Below are 21000 nucleotides of genomic sequence, written 5' to 3' on the forward strand. Positions count from 1 at the left end.
ATTTGTAAGGCATCTAAGTCTTTACATTTAACTCCCTTTCCCCTTCTCCTACATTCCTTATCTCGTTCATGTTCTTCCTAAATACATGCATTTTGAAAGTCTCATTCAATGTGGTTTTGCTGACTTATCAAGATAACTTCTCATGTATCCATCTTAATCAATTTAGTATATTTTTGTTTTTGAAAAAAGTAAACATTTTGAAACATTTTGTCTTGTTTTAGCTGTTGTGTAGTAGCTAGGCACTTACTAACATCTTAATTTTTTAATAAAGTCTCTTAAATGTAGTCTTCAATATCTACCTTACAGCACCTTGTAGATGTTTAAAAATGTGATTCTTGTCTTAATGACAAATTAAAGAAAATATTTTTTTAAAAATCTTTTTAATGCGGTTTATTTATTGTTCATTTTAAGTTACACTAAATGTTTTAAAAATATCTTAAAGTGGGGCACTACGTACATATGCAAAAAATACTTCTACCTATATAAATGATGATAAATGAAAAGCAATATAGTAGTTGTCTGAATTTTATATCAGAATAATTGTTTTGTTGTTCTCTTAGCCTCTGTAATGCAAGTCAATAGAATAGTAATTTCTAAACCAAGCTGATGCTGTGTGGATATTCACTTGTACTGTTTTTTACAGAGTTTTTGTCTTTACTTGAAAACTTCAGGTGATAGACTATATATTTACATATCTAAATATGCTGTTGCATTACCCTTGCTGTCGTGAACTTACCTTTATACTTAGTCTGACTTTACTTCAGCTCTCAGATACTGGATCATCTTTGTATTTCTGCTTGAATTAAAGGATTATCTACTGCTAGAAATCATCCTTTCTCTATCTGTAGATTTAATTAAGGGAATTCACTGATTTTGCTCTTGAACTAAATAGGCTGATCCTTTACAGAAAAAGAACTCAATCTGCTTCTCAGACCTCAAATGATTTTCGTGGTTTGGTGTGGGTTTGTTTTTGTTCGTTTGTTTGTTTTAAAAAATCCGAGCAGTTGTAAACTGCTTGAAATACAAGCAACAGAAGTGGACATGGTACTTGCTCTATGAACTTCAATTACTTCTCCAACTGATATTGTCCTACTTGTCCTTTCAAGGAGTTCATTTGTCGCAAGCATCTTGGAGAACACTTGTAGTCAGCTGGTGTTTTTTCTCCACTCTCCCTCTGATTTTGTCCTATGTGTTATATTTGTGATGTTGTAATTTTACTGTGTGTATTTGTAGGTAAGCCTTATCACTGAGCTATTTAAAAAGTTGTCTGATATAAAAAAAAAAAAGAGCTTTCAACTAAGCAATAAGCTGTGTATTTGCCTCTACTAATATTTATTCACATATCCCTTTATTGTCTGAAAATTACAAGTAACTTCTGAGATTTTTTCTTTTTTCTTTTTTTCTTTCTTTCCACACAGTCTGTGGATGTTTAAGATAAATGGACCAGGATAATTCACTTCAGGGTGTTCTAGAAACATCACTTCCTATTTCTCATCTCTAACTGTTGTGATTTGCAATTTGGTTACTACTTTTAGCATACTTGATTTCTGGGATAGTAGCTCCACATAGCATTTGGAAGGAAGAGGAACAACACGGTTAGTAAAATGCCATAGAAGTTTTAGTACTAACCCTATTAACCAAACATGCTATCATTAAAGAAGGGATCAACGCAATATATCTGCCAGAAAATCATGTTTATTGCATGAATAAAATTATCAACACTTTCATTCCATACTTATTTCTATTTGCTAAGCCTTTGCATTATTCTTGTCTAGGGTTAGACTGGTAGCACTTGAACTGGAAGGCTGAAAGAGGAGTTTATATAGAATCTATTCTGAGGGAACAATTGAAGGGAAGGATTTTGGGGCAAGCTAGGGAATATAGAGGTATGTATGTATATAGTTTTGGTTTAGGAAGAATGGCATTCATTACAGAGGAGAAGACTGCAAGCGGGGAAAACTGCTAAATTATTTGATTTGTTTAATATTTGCATTTCCTTAATTGTTTGGAACTTTAAGTGTTCAAGGTCTACTTAAAAGTTAATTTACTTCAGAGCACTATTGGATTGGTTCTTTTACCCTTAGGTATAAAGTAACTAACTATACATTTTTAGAAATGTTTAATAGTTTCTATTAGAGGTTAAACTGACATGATGAACAACAACTTTCTAGGCAGGAAGTTATATTACACAAGAATCTGAATGCATACAGCTTATAACAACTTAATTTGGATTAGTTTTGTTTCTTGTCATTGAGCTATCAAATAAAATGGGGGATAGTAGTAACTGCAATGCAGAATAAGTACAGGCATGTCATAGCATATCAGACTGCTGTTGGCATCGCTGCATTTTACCTTTGCTAAATACCGATGTACTTTCTGCATCTAAAAAAAAAAAAGAGGGAAAAAAGAATGAAGCTTTAAATGCACTCTTGAAACTGGTGGGAGAGTTATGACAGACAGTGAGAGTATTTAGCTCTCCTTCTGATGTGTGGTATTGCAGTCCAGTCCAGAAATACATGAGGTACAAACCTTGCTTTGAAAATTTTAGCAATAGTTCTGAAAGTATTTCTGAAACAGGTGCACCTTTGGATGGAAAGCCATATGGGAACTGAGTTTAAGAATCAGTTGTTAAGTATCTTTTCGCTTTGAAGAGGAAATTCTGGTAAGAGTTGTGTGACCTTATCCAAAGAGTTTGCTTTTGCTAAAATCTGAATAATCTGGGGAGAACAGGGGTGGTAAGATGGTTTTGGTATAGGTGTTACTTGTTTTTAAAGGTAGTATCTTTGACATCTACAGTGTCCATCCAACAAGGAGTAGCTTGAAAAGAAAAAATACTTGAATCCTATTTCACAATGTTACACATTCCCCCCCCTGCCCTATTTTGGCATGTTTAAAACTTTTTTTTTTTTCCTTCTAAATCTGTCTCACAAAAATATCTTCTTGAATCAAATGTCTCTTGTTCAGTTAGGTCTATCACAAATGTAACTATGCTCTGGTGCTCAGGTGAAATGAGTTCTCTGCTGTTGTCCGCTGCTATACCAGAGATGGGGGCAAGTGAGAAAGCCAGACTTCTCATCTATGGGTAATGCTCCTTCCTATGACAGTGATTTTTTTTTTTTTTTTTTCTTTTTAAATAAAATTAGCTTTATGCCTTGACATAAGGGAGAAATAAAATAGTGATATACTTAAAGTGTGGGTAAAGTATGAACACAATGTATGTTATAGTTATCAAATAGCCTCTAATAGTTTGCATGAAAGGAATCAAAATTCTTTCATGATATTTGATTGCTTTATTGACAGAGATGAAGTCTTCAGGGCAGGAGAGTGGAAGTAACTTTTTTTTGAGTCCCTGTTAGTATGTTTTTTTCTGTATACTGTATTGCTCGATTAGTCTCCATCAGATACCACTAAGTTATACGAGTCTGGACTTGAATGAAAGAGCAAAGGAAAAATAGGCTCCTACTTTGTAAAACAAACAAACAACCCCCCCCCAAAACCAAAACACAAACAAAAAACCCAACCACCCCACCCCCCCAAACAAACCAACCCCACTTCCCCACCCCCAAACAAAACAAAAACCCAAACAAAAGAACAATCCATGAGTGTCAGGGAGTCTAGAGATTCATGTCCAGCATCTTTCTTTTTCTACTGTGCTGAATTAATTCTCAGAGACATGAGATCAGGTACTAACACTTCTAGCTAGGACAGAGAAGAAGGATGCAGAAGTGGTCCTTGGGTAGAAATGACAATGGTCAAGATTTTCCTAAAATAATCCTGCCCATGATTATTCTCCAGCTCAAGAATTTTCCTTACAATTGACAACAGATTGTTGGAAAGGGAGAGGTGAATTGTCTTTCACTGTGGAAGATGGGGATAATGAGATTAAAATTAATGTTCAAGATAATATTGGGTTTATTTGCTGCTGAAAATCTTATTTTTGCAATCCTCATTTCCCTTCAGACAGGCATGACCTATAGTAGGAGGAGTGATGTTGCCTACAAAGGATATGCAGGGAATGTGTTTAGCTGTCTGGAGGTGATGGCTTGAGGCAGAGCTGTGGGTTTAAATTCTAAAATAGAATTCTTAGAAGTAACCTTTTGCTGCTGACAGATGTTGTTGCAAGAATCATACTTCATAAATCTTTTTTCTGGAGCAGCGACCATAAACCTCAAGTGGTTCGTGAGAAGGAAATTGAATTTACTTAAGTCTCTGATCATTCTTTTCTTGGTGACAAGTAGGGAAGAGCTTAGGCAAAAAATTGTTATAAATCTTTTGAATTGTTTATAAGATAGAGAATGTTAGTATGTTCTATCACTAACTAGCTAAAAATTATTTAAAAATTTTGTTTGTTAAATTAAGGAGCTCATCAAAGTCTGTCAGATTATTTTCCTATCCCATATATTGGCTATTCATTAATACCTTAGGCAATTTAGGCCATGTAGGTTAGTTTTAATACAAGAAATAATTCCTTTTCTTTCTGTTTTCATAGGCACATGAAGAAATACAGCAGTGTCAGATTAGAAAGAGACTCCTGGAGTCTACTGCCAAGCTCTTGTCAAGTCATGAAGTTCTGTCTTAAAACTGGATAGAATACTGTCCTATGATCTTTATGTTGGAGACCTATTCCAGATTGCTCTACTGTTCACCTAACCAGTTGCCTTTTTGTTTTAGCATTGCTATTAAAACAGCTCTTCTAGACATCTGTCTCTCCCCTTAGACTTTTTTTCCCCTGATGTTATGATGGTGTATTATAAATACCCCCTTGCTCTTTTTCATTGACAGAAAACCTTTGAACTTGGTCTCATCTCTTAGATACAACCTCTATTTCTTGGATTGTCTTAACGACTCTTCACTGTTTCCATTGGAATCTATTCTTTGAACTAATGTAACCAGTATTTCAGATAAAACCTTGTTAAGACCTGGAATAATATTAGGCCTTTCTTTTCTCTACCAGAAATACTTTGACCAATGCATACTAAGATTAACATTTCTTTTATATATCTTCTGCACACTCTCAGTTTAGTCACTAGGTGTAGTACTCTCACATTCTTCTCTCACAAATTTTGAAAAGATCCCATTTTTTTTCCCTTAAATTCTTACTGAATCTTAAGTGTGTAACCTTGTACTTTGTACTGCTAAGCTTCAGGCTTTTTTCTTTCTCTACTTTACTCTCGTGGTGATTTAGTATTTGGTGTGATTATATTATATTTTTATAAGTGCAAATTCTTTGTCTGTAGTGAATCTTGTAGGATTTTTTGATGCAAAACATCTAGCAGATTCTGTTATCACTTGTCAGATGCCCCAACAAAATCTGACTGCTTCTTGGGAATGATGTGTTTATTTAGCTAAACAAAAACAAAGCTTGCTTTTACCATCTGACTTTCTGAGCTCTGATTAATTGAAATTCTCATTACAAAAAGACTTAACCCATTGTTTTTCCTCTTTACTTTGACAAGCCTCTGTACAGTGTTAGAATCTGCCCAAACTTGTCGGAAGCCTAAATGCTAGTAAGGCCTTATTGAGCTTGGTGCTAATGGATGAGTAGTAAAGAAACTGACTCTTCAGCTGAAAATATGGATGGCATGGTGTTCTGAATGAACTCATAAACACTGTTGAATACTAGAAGCTTCATATAAAACTAGGTCTCTGACTTGGAGACTGGAGTTCATGTTTTAAAAGCCCTTCTAATTTTTCCCCTCTGCTCTCTAAAACTCATTCTGAAAACAGTTCTGCAAGGGTTGTTGTGTCTTAACTCTGTAGGCACCTTCAATCTCTGGCAAATGGGATTGTAGAACTGTGCCTGTATTTCAGCTGCTACTTTTCAGTCAGGAATCATAGTGAAAAACCTATTTCTGTAAGCTGTTTAAACTTAGACATTGTGTCATGGCTAGAACCAGCTGAAGCAGTAGAAGGATAGTAACTTCTGGCAAAAGAAGGACAGCTAGCTGGGAAGCAATAGTACCTCAGACAAACGTGGTAACAGTTGCTGAAAGTTACCATCTGGAGCTGCAAGGTTACTGCAGAATTAGTCAGCAGTTGTACAGTGGTCTTCCACTTTAGCAAAAATGTTAATTATCACCCTAAAGTGCTGCTGTTGCCTAAATGGAGGACTCCTATCTCATGTTCACTAAGCAGACACTTAAGTTCCCTAAATACTGAATTGCATGTAATACATTATTTGGGGCCTGAAGAACACAGCTCCTGGAAGGGCTTTGTTCTGCCAGGACTCAGTAGCTCAGTACCTAGCCTATATGTAGACCATTGGGATACAAAATAAAGTTTTCCTCTGGTATGAATCTATTACATTTTCCTGGTGTGTGTTTCGATAGATTAGATGTTACACAGATTCTGGCAGGAGCAACATCTTTGGCTTTTAAACATGAATTTTGGTTGTGTTGAGAACATTCTCCTGTCTTTGGAAAAATTTTGTACAAAAGAAGCACTCCCACGAAATATTGGAATTTCAGGTTCAGTTTTCCTTTATCCATTTCACATTGTGTACTCTGTTGTGGTGTACAAAAACTATTATTGGGATGCAGTTATTCTCTGGCCTTGCTGTTGGAAGTGTTTCTGTCAAGAAATTGTTCCAAGACTTTGTATCCCAAATAGGCATAGTAAGAGGGAGCATAATTTTTTTTTGTGAAGGGCAAGATATGGGTCCTGTTTTCTGCTCCAAACAGAAATGCTTACTGGTGCACTGTTGAAAGTTCCTGTTCTGGACTTTTTCTTTGGTTTAAATAATTGTCCTAGAGTAGTCCAGGGAGAATGTCATACAACACAGAATGGATTACAAGAAAACAGACTAATTCTTGAAATGCTTTGCTCAATTAACTAACTTAAATGTGAAACTATCTTAAGGGTTGAACTGCTTTCCTTGCTGAAAATAGTCCTTGATTTCAAATACATACATTCTGTTGATAAAACATATTCTATCACAAGGGGGCACCAAAGATTTTTCTTACAGAGCAGAACTTTAGTTGTTTTTCTTCTTGCTTTAACCCTTACCCACTAACTCAAAGTTACAAATGCAAAATGTTTTGAATAGCTTAAAGCAAGGGTGGTCATAATTCCTACGCCTGGGAGCCGCATACCAAAATTTTCAAGAGAAGAGTGGCATCCTGGGAAGCAATTCAGATGGCATTACTCCTCCAGGGCCTCCTTTATACAGTGAAGCTGTGCTGGGCACACAGCCAGGTCCTACAGCAACCAGGCAAGATCATAGAATGATAGATTGGCCTAAACAGTGCCTGCTGGCTCACTTCCTCTCTCGGCCATGGACTAGGATTATCTGGCAATCTCCATGCCAGCCTGGCGCTGGCTACAAAACGTAATTCTCTCATGGAAGTGTTGCAGTTGAAGTATTTGAGAACTGATAGTTCCAGGAGCTGCATGCTCTGGACTTTATTTCCCAACTACAGAAAATGTATTTGATAATAAAATCCAATATAGTTTTACAAAGTATAGGTAATCTACAAGTGCCTCCTCAATCTAGCATGATTTAAAATGATCACAGGAAAAAGATCTTATTGTATCCATTTTAATCATACTTAATTGATGTTCTGATGGCTTTAGCGAACAAGAAAGGGAAAACATTAACTTTTTCTAGACTCAGAGTTGGGAAGGGGCTAAGTATTCCCATGTAAGATATTTCAAACAATATCAGAATGGCAGCTTTTTTTGTTGTTGTTGTTTTGTTTTTTGTTTTAGTCTGTTAAATGAAGACTGGGAGAGAATTTGGGAGCTTAATGTGTTCTTCATTCTTTAACTAGGTACTTCTGGAGTCCAGGAGAGCAATAGGTAGGAAAGTAGAATACCTACAAAATAAGAAGGCTGTAATTCCCTATGGTTTTCTGAAGCATTATTGAAATCTTAAGGAGCATCTATTAGTTATGGATTCTTACACCATTCTTAACACCTGTTGTGTTGACACTGTTGTGTTCTGGAAGCTGATGTACCTGAAATCTTTTTCTTCTTTCCTGCTGATTTGATTTTTTTGTTTGTTTGTTTTGGTGTTGTTTTTTTGGGTTTTTTTTGTTTGTTGTTTTTTTTTTTAAGCTGGATCAGTCTCCCAATCTGCTTCATTATACAGCTACACAAGCAGTCATGGCAGTATAATACAAAAAGGTGGGAACTGGTGGTCAGTGGGATGTAGTCTCTCAAACAGCACCGGTGCTATCCACAGTCTTGATGTGTCAGTAATATCTTCACATAGCTCTTAGCTGGGGAACCCTGGGTTTGGGGACTGTTGTTGACATCTGTTTGATTGTAATAGCAAGACTGGAAAGACACGCATACTTTAGTGTTTCTTCTTGGGTATATGCCACCTACTGCCAGGAGATCATCTTGTTAAAGGATGTGTTTGGCATTATTGGCATATGTTATTCCTATCCGCTAAAGCTTCTTTCTATGCCTCGTGTGTTGGCCCTTTAGTTGGCTGGAACACCTGTCAAGCCAAGATCAAGGAACTGACCTGACTTAAACCAAGCTACAAGTAACCCCAGGAAAAAAAAAAAAATTGTCATGAAATTTGCTTGCACAACTGAAAGTAAGAAGTGGTGGTAAACTTGCAAAGCTTGAATTAGCACAGCCAAAATGTATTACAAACCATGACTCCAGTTTATCTACATGAAAAATAGAGAATAGACAGTGACAATGCAATCTTTTGTACATAGTGCCAAAATTTCTGATCCATCCCCTGATAGTGAAATGCCTGTGAGAAATAACTGTCATAGTTTCTTCTGATCTGTATCTTATGTTTCAGGCGAAAACTATGCTACGTTAACTGTAGTAGGGTTGCTAGCAAAAAACACTCTCTGCCTTGCTGTAAACTTATGCACCATGCCATTTTTTTTATCTTTTATGTGGTTTGATAGCTGTGGGTCTAGTAGCTCTTTCTTGATTTTCATATTGTCTTCACAGGATGACTTTATTTCTGCTATATTTCTTCAAACCGCCACAATCTTTCTGAATAGTTTTTTTCAATTAAGTCTTAATGGTCCTTTACAAAATTAGAAAACATACTGTGATATTCTCCTGAAGTTCTAGCAGTTATTTCTTAAGACACTAATACAAATTTCTGAAGGAATCAGATGACTGCAGGTATGAAGTAGGTAGCTGGCATGTATGAGGCAGCAAGAATACAAATGTATACCATAAATTGCTAAGTGGTCCTTCCAAATTCCAATTCACTTTCCAGGTATGCCTCCATATTCCCTTCATCTTTTCTGAGACCCATACTAAGCAAAGGGAAATCAATCTGTATTTAAAGTCTTTAAACTTAATAAAACACCTCTACCTTGTCCTGGTAGAATAAGATTGTTACAGGAATTCTTGGGCCATTGGTGACATGGGTAAGTCAAGGAATATTTTCCAGTGACTATGCAAATTGAGACTTTTGTAGAGGTCAAGCTCTTTGGACTTGCCTTCCTTCTGGCAGTGTCCTCTGCTAGTAAAAGGCTTCTGATGTTGATAGACCAAAGCTATGTCTCATCTCTTTACTCTTTAGCCCTTCCTATTTTATTTTTAAGCACTTTCTTTTTTCTCTTCACCTAGACTATCTTCAGGAATGGTGTGGTTTGGGGTTTTTTTTTTTTTTCTCCTTTCAGAATTCTTTTGTGGGCTCATATTCCCAATAACAATTTCCTTGCACGTCTGCATTAACTTTTTCTGACAGCCACAGAATTGCATTAAACTGAGCTGTAAACTAGAACTATCAGATTCAACACACAGAGGCTGTACCACCACAACAGGCAGCTTCTGCCATTTTGCCAACAGAAAAATTTAAGGCACTTAAGGGCCAGCTATCTGACGATCAATTTGTGCTTTCCTCTCAGGATCTGACTCCCATTTTGGCAGTTCTGCAGTCAATATTTAAATAGGCTTCCCAGCACCTGTTTCCAGTTTATGAGATAGCTTTTTCATCTGAAATCAGCAAAAATGTATGTGGCAATCATCCAAAGAAGAAAGAGTAGTTATGTTCAAAGTTGGATTTCTGTAAAGATATTTAGGTATTAAAGATAGCACATGATGAAACGCCCACCTATATCTGAGATGGGGCATTTCTATTGAAAATCAATGGGAATTAGTTCATAGCTGCCCTTGGAGATCTCTCTGGATGCCTATCTGCATTTTTTTTAAATAGTATTTACTGCTTTTTGAATGAGTAATTAATTAGGGGGATGTTCATGAATTCACTGTGACCACTGCCAGGAATCAAACACAGGTTAGCACCTAAAAACACAAGTGTGCATTTGGATTTAATAAAGCAATCCAATTTATGTCTTGTCTTTACTTGAGCAAGTCACAAGGAGACTTGTTCAGCCAGCAAGCTGGCATAACTTATGTGCTTGTTTCTTTGAATGCAAAGTTGTCTCAGCAGTTTTGATCTGATTTGCCTGGCTGATACTTTGAGACATTTCCCTGGTAAATGGCTGAAGGCATAAATTTCTGAGAAATGTGGAGGAAAGGGATAATGACAGATTAAAGTCTTGACTGAAAGTTCACCTCTCCAGATGGCTCTTTGGTAATGAGCAAAGGAGGGAGATGCCAGCAGGCATGGAGAGGACCAATTTATGTTTTCCTCCCATTTGTCTTTCTGTGCAGATATCTTCCTGTGTTAACCTTCTTCTAGATTACCATTTTCTAAAAATGCTAATAATTTGAAACCTACTTCAAGTCTTTTTACTTTCTCTTGTCTAGAATTTTACTGGTATCACCTTTTTTAGAACTTATTCTCCATCCTGCCTAGCCATTCATCTTTTCTACAAGGTCAGATGCTTTTTGGGATAGATCATGGCTTTTACTATATTTATGAAACATTCTGCAGTTCTGCTAAGCTAAATAACAATCAAAATGAAAATAAGAGAAGAGCATGGAAAGAGAAAAATGTGGAAAAGGAGGAGAATAATCTTAATCTTTATATCTCAGCTTCACCAGCTGGTGAACTTTTAACAGGCAATATAAAATCAGGACTGAAACACATAGATACAATATTTGACCTAAATGTGTGTTTTTAACTAAGATAATGAGAAAGTGATAGCAAGTGCTAATAGATTCTCCATGAGAGAGTACAGTGTGTTTCCTGATGAGCTTAATGCAAAACGCAATCTCTGAAGCACCCTAGAGAGAACAAAGACCTAAGAGTTTTATACCAAAACATACCAGATGACAGAAGGAGAGAAAAAGGACTTCTATTTTTTATTGACCTGTTTCCAAACTTGAATTCTATCTAAGCTGACTTGTGGCTTCCACTTCTAATTAAAAAAAAAGACACATTCATCATGTTTCTGTTGTTTTTTCTACAAAAATTGAAAGCAACTAGGGAAGTTTAGGAGAATGTTATACACCAAAGACTATGTCTAAACTTGCAATAGAAAGAAAAAGGGGCAGGGGGAAAAGGAGTGGAATGAACATTAGCTTAAATATTTGAAATCATATTAAGTAGTTTGGTTATGAGACAATGCAGTCTCATATATAATGCAGTGCAATTCTTCTACCTATTGGAAAGGTTTCACTTTACATTTTATGGCCTATCTTGTTATACATATTTCTCTTACATATACATTATGTATACCCATTTGAAATATTTCATAATCACAATAGAACACATCCTGATACATGGCACTAAGAAATTATGTGTTTAGGTGTATGCCATTCAGTGTTAACCTACTGTTTGTCACGTCTTACTGAATAGAATTTGCATACAGAGAACTTAAGGGTAGTTAATACTTCATCAGAATACTGATCATACTCTTTAACTTAAGTGAGCTATGGACAATTTTGAATCTTTATATTGTATTCTTTGCTTCTGTTGAATATGCTTTTCATGTATATCAAATATTGCTGGCTGAAATGTGTATCTTGGCTATGATATTATTCAGCTTGTCTCTTAGGTCTTTGGAAATGTTGTTCTTCTCTTAAGTAAAAAAAAAAACCCCACAAAAAAATCCCTCCTAAAAAGCTAATCAGACAGCTAACTACATTCCGCCAAGACAATTAGAAGTAGTATTATTCTGGCATTTAGTAATTAGAGCAATGATTGTGGTGTTTGGGCAAGCACCCCCAGGAGTGGGAATGCACATCTGGACTAGAGGGTGCAAAATACCACGTGTTTCTAGGATGAAGCCATTTTCCCTGCCTTTGATATTTGATTTGCTGCTTGTTTGACAGTCATCAATTCCTGGACTTTAAGCTGTAGTCCCTGAGCGTGTGCATTTGTTCTTTTCACTTGATCATGGATTCCACCAAAGTCATGTATGAATTAAAATAAAACTTCTTTTCACAGCTGAAGAGTATGACTGGAGATACCATACTGTTCTGTGGAAGGGGGCACAAATGCTAGAGTTTGTTGGGAATGGGAAACTCTTGGTACATTTTGGGCACTTCCTGAGCGCAGCTGATAGGACTAAGAGCTGCCTAGGTCAGTTTGAGAAAAGAGCGTTTGATTTCATTTCTTGCTGCAAGTATCCTCAAATTCCTACTTCACAGGCATCTCTTTTGGGACCGTATCATCAATGTGCCTAATATCAGAGTCTGCTTCAGGGAGATTTGCACCCACGGTAGAAGTATTTGCTTACCGCTCAGCTCACCCCGTGCATTGTTTGCAGTGCCATAGCAACCCCGCTCTGCTGCGAGCCACGCAGCAGAGCCAGCCTGCCCTGCTGCAGACCAGCAGGCCCCAGTCAGGCCCAGGACCTCTGCAGCTTCTATTTCTGGTCTGCAGTCAAGGATTTCACCTCTGCAAATGAGGTCGTAAGCTTGCAGGTGTGCGTGCCGGCCCTTACATATGTAGATCCAGGATGCAGTCGAAGAGGCTTACCACTGGTACGTAGTGCTTTCCACAGAGGGTGATGGACTGAATCTGTGTCAGACAGGGGGTCTGACCCCAGAGTGACTGTCTCACAGAGACAGTGATACAAAAGAGGGGGATTTTGAACGGCAAGGTTTAAACTTGCCCAGCAAAATTCATCAATCTGAAGAGAGAACTTTACTCCCTTCAAATGGCATCACAAAAGACGGACTATTCTCCTAGAACAAGTGAGATTTGGTTACTTGGGAACACCCACGATTACATTTTTTTGAATTTTATCATATGGTTCGTAATATTTGCTGTTCAAGGCTCCGAGAGTCTCATAAAAATCTGTATTTTCATTAACACCAGCAAGCTTCTAGTTATCAATTTTGTAGAGGAAAGCTGACAAGAAGTTGACTGATATGTGTGAGAAATAATCTAGTTAAAAAATACTTGAATTATATTTAAATCATTCTTGTGATAGTCAACATTTTTATGCATGGGTCAACATTACTGCATGTTCTTAGGGTTTATTTTATTTTCTCAGGCTAAGTTATTTTATTTCAGAATATCCAGGAAAGTTGTCATGCCTCACTACTTTTTGTTTCTGTTCAGTAATTGTAGTTGAACAAGCTTGACTGCATTGCTTGGATAACATATGATATTTCATTTTTGTGTTTCAGAGCCTCCACGTATAACAGAAGAAGTGTTTGTAAGTATGCTATATAAGGCTTGATCATTCATTTTGCCATGCAACTGTAGAGGAAAAAAAGCAAAAAATGTTTTTGGAAACTGTTGTCTGGTTTCTCATTTCTTTCCTTTGTGTAAGTATAGAGTACTGAGTAATTTCTTACAATTTTCTCAGTAACAGGAAACTAGGGAGAATAAAGATAGAAATGGAAAGGAAAGTTACATAAGAAGGAAGGAAACAATCAGCTGGAAGTTTCAACATGACAGGTTTAAAAATCTTCTCCTTACTTTACCTTTTCTGCCCTTTGCTCATAGTTCATTGTAGGATTTCCCTGATGTTTGTCTTCTCATTTGAAAGGTATATATGTTTGTCTATTACCTCAAATGAAATGACACCTTAAATCTTGCAGCTTAGGTAACATTTGCCTCTTCCCCATTTTGGATGCCTTTGTAACTGTGTATTTTAATGTATAAATGTATTGCTATTCCTTTTGGGAGCCTCTAGATACTCTTATTTATACTGTTTATTATCATAAAAAGAATCAACATGAGTTCAGGTAGAGGAAAAAAATATATATAGCAGATATTTAGCATACATAAATATGTACATGAGAACATCTCTCAACAGCATATTTACATTGCATTAAACCTTGATTCTGCAGGCTACTTAATGTGACTAGACATGTCTGACTCCAGGTGAACTTCACACATGGACATCAAGCTGTCAGAGTTCTGTGTAGGATTGGGGTTTTATATTAACTTTAACTTTTGACATTTAAAGATGCCATTTATTATATATTTTTCAAGAGTGGAGAGGTATTTATCATTTTAGTGGGTGCTACAATGTGAAATGCAAACCTTTCAAGATGGTGCCACTTTGACCCACATTCAGCTTCTCCTTTGGTGTCTAATGATATTTCTGTGTGTCTGTACTTTTTCATGATCGCAGTAACAGAGAAAGCTATCAAATACTATAGAGAGAAAGTCATTAGGTTTGTTTCCACAAAATATCTAAGAAATGGTTGTATACCATTGCCAAAATTATTTTAAAATTCCTTTCAATGTTAAAAGAGTGATAGAAATCAGGCCCTATTTGTAGGCAAATTGCATGAAGGCAAAACTGCAGTTTTGGACCAATTTTTAGCACACCTTGACCTCCAGTTGCAATAGTAAGGCAGCTTTTTCTAGTCATAATTTGGACTGTGCAGCAGGAAAGGTGGTATGGGAAGAAATGAGACAAAATGCTTCCTGACACAAAAATCAAAGCTATAGTATTGTATATGCAACTTCATAACCTATAATGTGCAAATATGAAAGTGCAACTATGCTTAATGAAACTAAGACTGACCACAAAAAACCCCTCACAAAACCAGAGGAAAGTATATCGTGTATAGATGGAGTAAGATCAGTAAGTAGTAAAGCTTGTATTAATAAGATCATAAACATTTTATTGATTAATCAGCCACTGTGTTTACATTTCTTGCTGTTATATAGGACTACAGAGAATTATATCCTTGGCAAATTAAAAACATGTTACTGCATATTCTTAAAGAGCTTATACTTCAGCCAGTAATAAATGAATTGTTTTGAGTAAGTCCTTTGAAATATAAAATATTTTCATGGGGTATTATCATATCTAGCCATCTTCAGATTCATCCTTATCAGTGTCAAATCTAATTGTGCATTGCCCAAACCAAACATGAGGCAGACTGCAGCTTGTTTCTAATGAATTTTTTTGTTAATTGTGTTAACACTTGCTGAATTGAGATTTCTGGATCTGATTGATTGTCTAGTGACATTAGCGAGAGGATTTTCCATTGACTTAAAAAGGCTTTGGGTTAGACACTTTGGTAAATTCTCCTACTTAATCAGTGCCCTAACATCTCTAGGTCCATGGTACTGCAAGTGCATTGAACCATGGGCCTGCGATCCAAATAAAACATGATCTCTGTAATGCAGAAAGCCTTGCTTTCAGTGTTGTCAGCGTTTTCCAGGAATGAGCGTGAGCTAACTTGCCTGTCCTGTATCAGTCACAGCAGCAGCCACAAGTGCTAAGGAACAAATGTTGGCAGACTAAGGCTGGGCAAACACCATTAGGTCTGGTTCTGACTTGACATGCAGCACATAGGGGCCTTTCTCAGTTCATGTTAAAGTACATTAGCTGAAGATTTCTTCCTCACCTGAGTACAAGCTGTCTCTGTTTAAGTTAGACACTGTGGGGTTTGGATCAAGATACTGCCTGCCTACAAGTGATACCACATACACTGTGCATAATCTCTCTTTAATGCTACTCCTCACTAGTGCATTTCAATGCTACGAACTTAAGAAAGAGAAAAAAGATCTGTGTCACAAGACCTTTGCTGATATTGGCAAATATATTTGATTTAGGTGCATTCTCTTTGTGTTGCAAGGCAGAAATAACAGAATATTCAAGAAACTGAAAAATATTAAAATTTGTTTAGGAGTCTTCATTATATTGAAGACAGATTTTTGAAGACCAATGGAATAATGTTCTACTTTTACCTTCTATTGAGTTGAAATGGGGGTGGTGGTGGTGGTATTGAGTACAGTAGAAGTAAGATTAGGATCCATACTTATGGATTTGTCAACAGCAAAAAAATTAATTTCTATTCTGCCGTTTTTGAGCCTTGTTAGCAGGATTTAAAATGCAGGGATCAGAAAGGGTACAAAAACACCTGCAGATGCAGTCTTCACTTCTGATGAGGTCAACAGGAAGCCTCCCAGTTTTGTCAGATTCAAACTATTCCATACATTGCTTGCTTGGTGAGCCAAATTATAGATCAGTGAACTCCCTTTTATTCCCCAAACATCTCCCAAAACATCCCCAAGCAGCAGTGTGGGAGCAGAAGCAGGCTCTGGTGAACTTTTATACTCCCCTTCTTCCCAGACGTGAGAGAAAAAGGTATAATGTGGGGAATTTCTAGATCGTTAGCTTATGCACATTTTTTCAAAAGAAAACGTGTATTTCCAGCATTTAGAAGCTGTTGGGCTTATGAAGGCTTTATCTGTAAATTTCTTGGCAAAGGATTTACCTTCATGTGTGTTTTTTAAATTGCTAAGGACCTCAGCAGTGTGCAATGGCTAGAATGTAACAACGATGCAACGATTATGTTCTCAAAAGTGGGGAATAACATTTTGCAAAAGTTTGCATGTCATATCTCATGGAAAAATAATTGTTTGAAGCAATAGTTCATTTAAGCCTTGCTTTGTGGTTTTGTCTCTCTGTAGGAAGAATGCTTAGCCACAGATGATATGCTTGTGGACTACTTTAATGAATTTTTGAGTCTTCCAGTAAGTACCTTACAGAAATCCCTTGCAAAATACAAGAAACACCTTACTAAGTTTAATAGTAAGGAAACCCAGCTTAGAACATTTTGCATTTTGTCACTGGGTAGTTAAATGGCTTTTACAATATGCCTGTATTTTAATGGTAGCAACTCTTATTGCTCCATGTTCTTATCAGTTTCAGGAAATATAACACAGTATCTGGACTTCTGGGGATAGATTTTCTCTTGCAAATTTATGTATTTAAATCACAGTGCACCAAAATAATATGAATAGGAAAGGAAAAAGAGACATAAATACTTATTTAAAAAGTTTAAGGAGTCCACTTTTATTCCAGTATCATGATGTGCCAACATAACAAATGTTTGTCCTTTCACATTCTTCTGGTGATGCACTCAGTGATTAATAAACACTTTAGCTCAGGAACCAGCTCTTTCTCTTCATGGCTGTGAAGGTCTCCAAGTTGGCACTCCCCTCCTCTTCCTCTCCTGTCTGCAGCTAGAAGGATGCAGCCTTACACTGTATTCTGTGTGCTGATCTGGTTGCAGTTAGACCACCATACCCAGTGCTCTATATTTAACCAGTTGCCCTATATTTTGCTCCTTTTCCCCATTAACTACCTTGCCTTCCCACAGTCTCATGAGAGTCACATGTACTGTCCTGCTCCCTCAATGTGGCAACCTCACCCAACTTCATCTTGGTAGTCTTGGGCCTGACTGTCCCCATTCTCTCCATCCCCACACTGCAGGGTGGCACAGACCTTTCCACAGCATCGCTCATGGCTCCCGTGGGATCTCCCAGCCGATCTACCCCAGAGCTGCCCCACAGCCTGTCCCCTTCCTAAAGCACTGTAGTCCAACAGGCTTCACTATGAGAACATATACCCCTTTCTGCAACTTGCTTGGTAGGAACCACCACCAGCATTAGGAAGGGGCAGGATATTTCTTGATGCTCCTTGGACATAAGACTATGGTGCAGCCACTATTGGAATAAATTCAGTTATGATTCAGGCTTACCAAACTGAACTAGACATAGATGTGCTCTCTAAGTCACATCACAGATTTGTGTAAAAGTACACGTAATGGGAGTTGCAGAACTAAGAATGGTAGAACGGGCTCCCCATGCCAACTTTTTATCTTAAAATAGAATCTAGAGGTATTAACTCTATATAAGACTGTGGGTTTTGTGCACAGCGGCAATACTGACTTCTCTCAGGACTCAGCCTTTACATGCTTTCATTACACTGCAACTTTCCTAAGAATAATTTTTACAAAACTAGGGAGACACAGATGGAAGAAAATGTGTGGTGAGAGGGCTGGGTTTTTTTCTCTTTCTATTTTTTTTTTTCCCTTTGCAGCTGCTTTAGGATATTTACCTAAATCCAAGCCTAACTATGTAGCTTTTAAATGCAGGCATCCTTCCATGTGCGAGATTGTTCTTAGCACAGGAATACCATCCTTCATGCCTTTGCTGCTTATTTGGAAACTATGCCTCAAGTTTTCCCCAAATCACAGAGGATGGAGCGGGTAAGAAGATCAGCCTGCTTAGTCTCTGGGTCTCCTTGGACATGCACAGATTTCAGGACTTCTATTAGAGGCCAAAATTCTCCTTGGCCTCAGAGGGCTCCACAGCCTGCAGTCCTGGCACAGCTCAGCAGCTCTGAACCATGGCGATTGTCCAGGCGCTCCTGACAGCTCTGGAAGCCCACAGAAAAGAGTTCACAGACACTCCTGAGTAAACACTGTTTTACACTAGTAATCTTGATAGGCTTCTAAGATGACAAATGGTCTCCTATATATTTACATACCTTCATGAAAACAGATGCTCTGTTAGCTATTTTTATCTGTAATGCTCTCATAATTGGTTTTATTTTCTCTTTGATCTTTTCCTGAGGATTTACCCTCTTCAGAATTAAGTTCTATTAATGCCTTAAGTTCTGTGGTTTGAATACCTTATATTCCCAATTTCCCCCTCCTTCTCAGAAGGCTTCTACTAAAACACCGCATTGAAATTTCCATTGCTTTATTCTTGTTGTGCTTATACACTGTTGCCTGGGAACAGTATTACCCAGGTGTGCTAGTAGTTAGGCAACAAGTTAAACTGAAAATATTGTGTGACTTGATACAAGAAATCAGGGGTAGCATATGCTTATTTTAAGAGACTGCCTCTGCGTTGATTTATAACACACCACTAGTGTGTGGAAAATTGTATCACTGGGGACTTCCTATAGCAGCAGATTTTTTTTTCCTTTGATTTACAGTATATACTTTAAGTGATCCTGTTGTTATAATAATATTCAATATAATCTGACATGAATATCTAAGTATTCCAAAGATCTACATGGTGTAATGAAGGATGGTTTGTACAGAAAATATTTCTGAAAGATGAAATAATACAAAAAGCCTCGTGAGGGCACTTGTTGCCAGTAGTACAGTGATTTCACAGTAGCAGAAACCAATTACATGACATAAAAACAAGTTACACCTTCCTTAGTAACTAATCTAAAATGAAAGGTTTAAGAGAAACATTGGCCTGGATACATTTCCATTTCTAGCTGGTCAAGCATCCCTAAATTTAAATCTTTGACCCGTGTATTTAAAACATCCGAGAATATGTTTAGCTAGGAATGAAAATTGAGAGGTCAGAAATTGCCATCTGGCTCAGTGTTGGAGGCCTCAGTAAGAAAGCGCAGTAATGTCAACTTGTTTCTTGTGCACTCTGCAAGTGCCTGCTACTCATTCCACCCCAAGTCCATGCTGAGGCCTTACCCCTCATTTTCCAGTTACCAGTGATCCCGATGAAGACACACATGCTCCTCTGCAACCTCAAGGAGTTGCACTAGAGACAGAAGAGCTAAGTGCACCTCAGTTGAAGCATTCAGGAGATGACACTCTTGGTGGCGAGTCCCTGGCTGTGGGTTTCCCCTGTAGCAGAAAGCTAATAAGTGACCACAATTTTATCAGCTTCAGATTTGAAGGCTACTTCTTTCGAAAGTTCTCAATAGAAAAGCTCTCCACGGAGTAGTCTGGGATCCAGGACCTGATGCAGGTGATGATTCTAAAACCAATTAAAGCCCAAGTAATGAAGTTTGTGCCAATCGGTCTTTCTGAAAACAGAATGGTCCTGAAAACCTAGTGCTGTCAAGACTAAAAACAGGCCTGATCTACAAGCAGCAGATGACAGAGAGGGCAGAAAGCAAAAAGCAGCCCACTCTACTGCACAGTTCAGGCCCTTCTCTGTTTTGAAGATGGCTGTGAATAATTCAATGCATCGATGCATCAAAACATCAATTCAAGGCATCACCGCATGCTTTTTGGTTTCGTCTTGTCTTTTCCAGGTGTGTGGAGGGAGGGTGCAGGTGCTGATACAACCTCCCTTAAAAAGGCTTTTACATCAGTAAGGCCCTACCTGCATATTACGTTGAGACTTACCCAGGACTAAAACTTGCTTGATATCTTTGACATTCAAGGAAGAAAAGAAACATTCCTGACTTCCTTTCTCACTGATAGTGGGTTTACTCAAAATGTTCTTCTCTTCTCTCTTAATTAGATTGTGGTATGTGATTGTGACTTGTGTCTTACTCATCAATGGAAGGGAAATCCTGGACTCATTAAAGTCAAAGGAGATTTGCCATTGACCATGTGCAGTGTGAATTTTCCAGGCACTTCATAGAGCTACTCAAATTCTCTTCTGTCTGGACTCTTACTGACATTTATTTATGATACACACATACCCGTCTTAAGGAAGTTTTGGCAAAACTCCTGGATGAGGTCTCTATTCATTCCCACCCTTTCAGGGCCTTAACCTAAAAGGCAGCCAAGCTGTAGTCATTCTGTTTCTCTTGGGATCAAACTACATTATTTGGGGTGGGATGTGGTGAGCATATTTACACATTTGTTAAGTGTATCTGAAGTTAAGTATATCTGAAAACTGTTAAGGCAGAGAACAGTGAGATTTATATGTCTGATATCCTGGCAACATGGTGATGGATGCTGTTTTGGTTTCTGTTTTGGGAGGACTGAGAGAAATTTGCCTTCCCTTTAGTTAAGTGTATAACTTTAGGTTTCAGAATTATGTATTCTATTTATTCTTCAACTGAAACCACATTCAATGTGAATTTGACAGCTAAGAAATTTCTTTGCTGTCAAAAATATACATGCAATTTTTCATTTATTTAATAGTATTGCTGTACCACAGTCTGAAAACAGCTTTTT

The 21000-nt window shown here is 37.4% G+C and overlaps 1 protein-coding gene across 1 annotated transcript in view; it reads left to right on the forward strand.

The window, feature by feature from the left end:
* The first annotated feature begins 12752 nt into the window (after positions 1–12752).
* RGS22 (regulator of G protein signaling 22) overlaps positions 12753–21000 on the forward strand; it is a 70326-nt gene continuing 62078 nt past the window's right edge. The window contains exons 1-3 of the mRNA XM_041123218.1: positions 12753–12822; positions 13474–13502; positions 16730–16792. Coding sequence (XP_040979152.1) covers positions 12798–12822; positions 13474–13502; positions 16730–16792 — 117 coding nt within the window. The 5' untranslated portion in view covers positions 12753–12797. The remainder of the gene's footprint in view (positions 12823–13473; positions 13503–16729; positions 16793–21000) is intronic.

Source organism: Aquila chrysaetos, chromosome 4 (assembly GCF_900496995.4).
Source record: "Aquila chrysaetos chrysaetos chromosome 4, bAquChr1.4, whole genome shotgun sequence".
In the NCBI taxonomy this organism is placed as follows: domain Eukaryota; kingdom Metazoa; phylum Chordata; class Aves; order Accipitriformes; family Accipitridae; genus Aquila; species Aquila chrysaetos.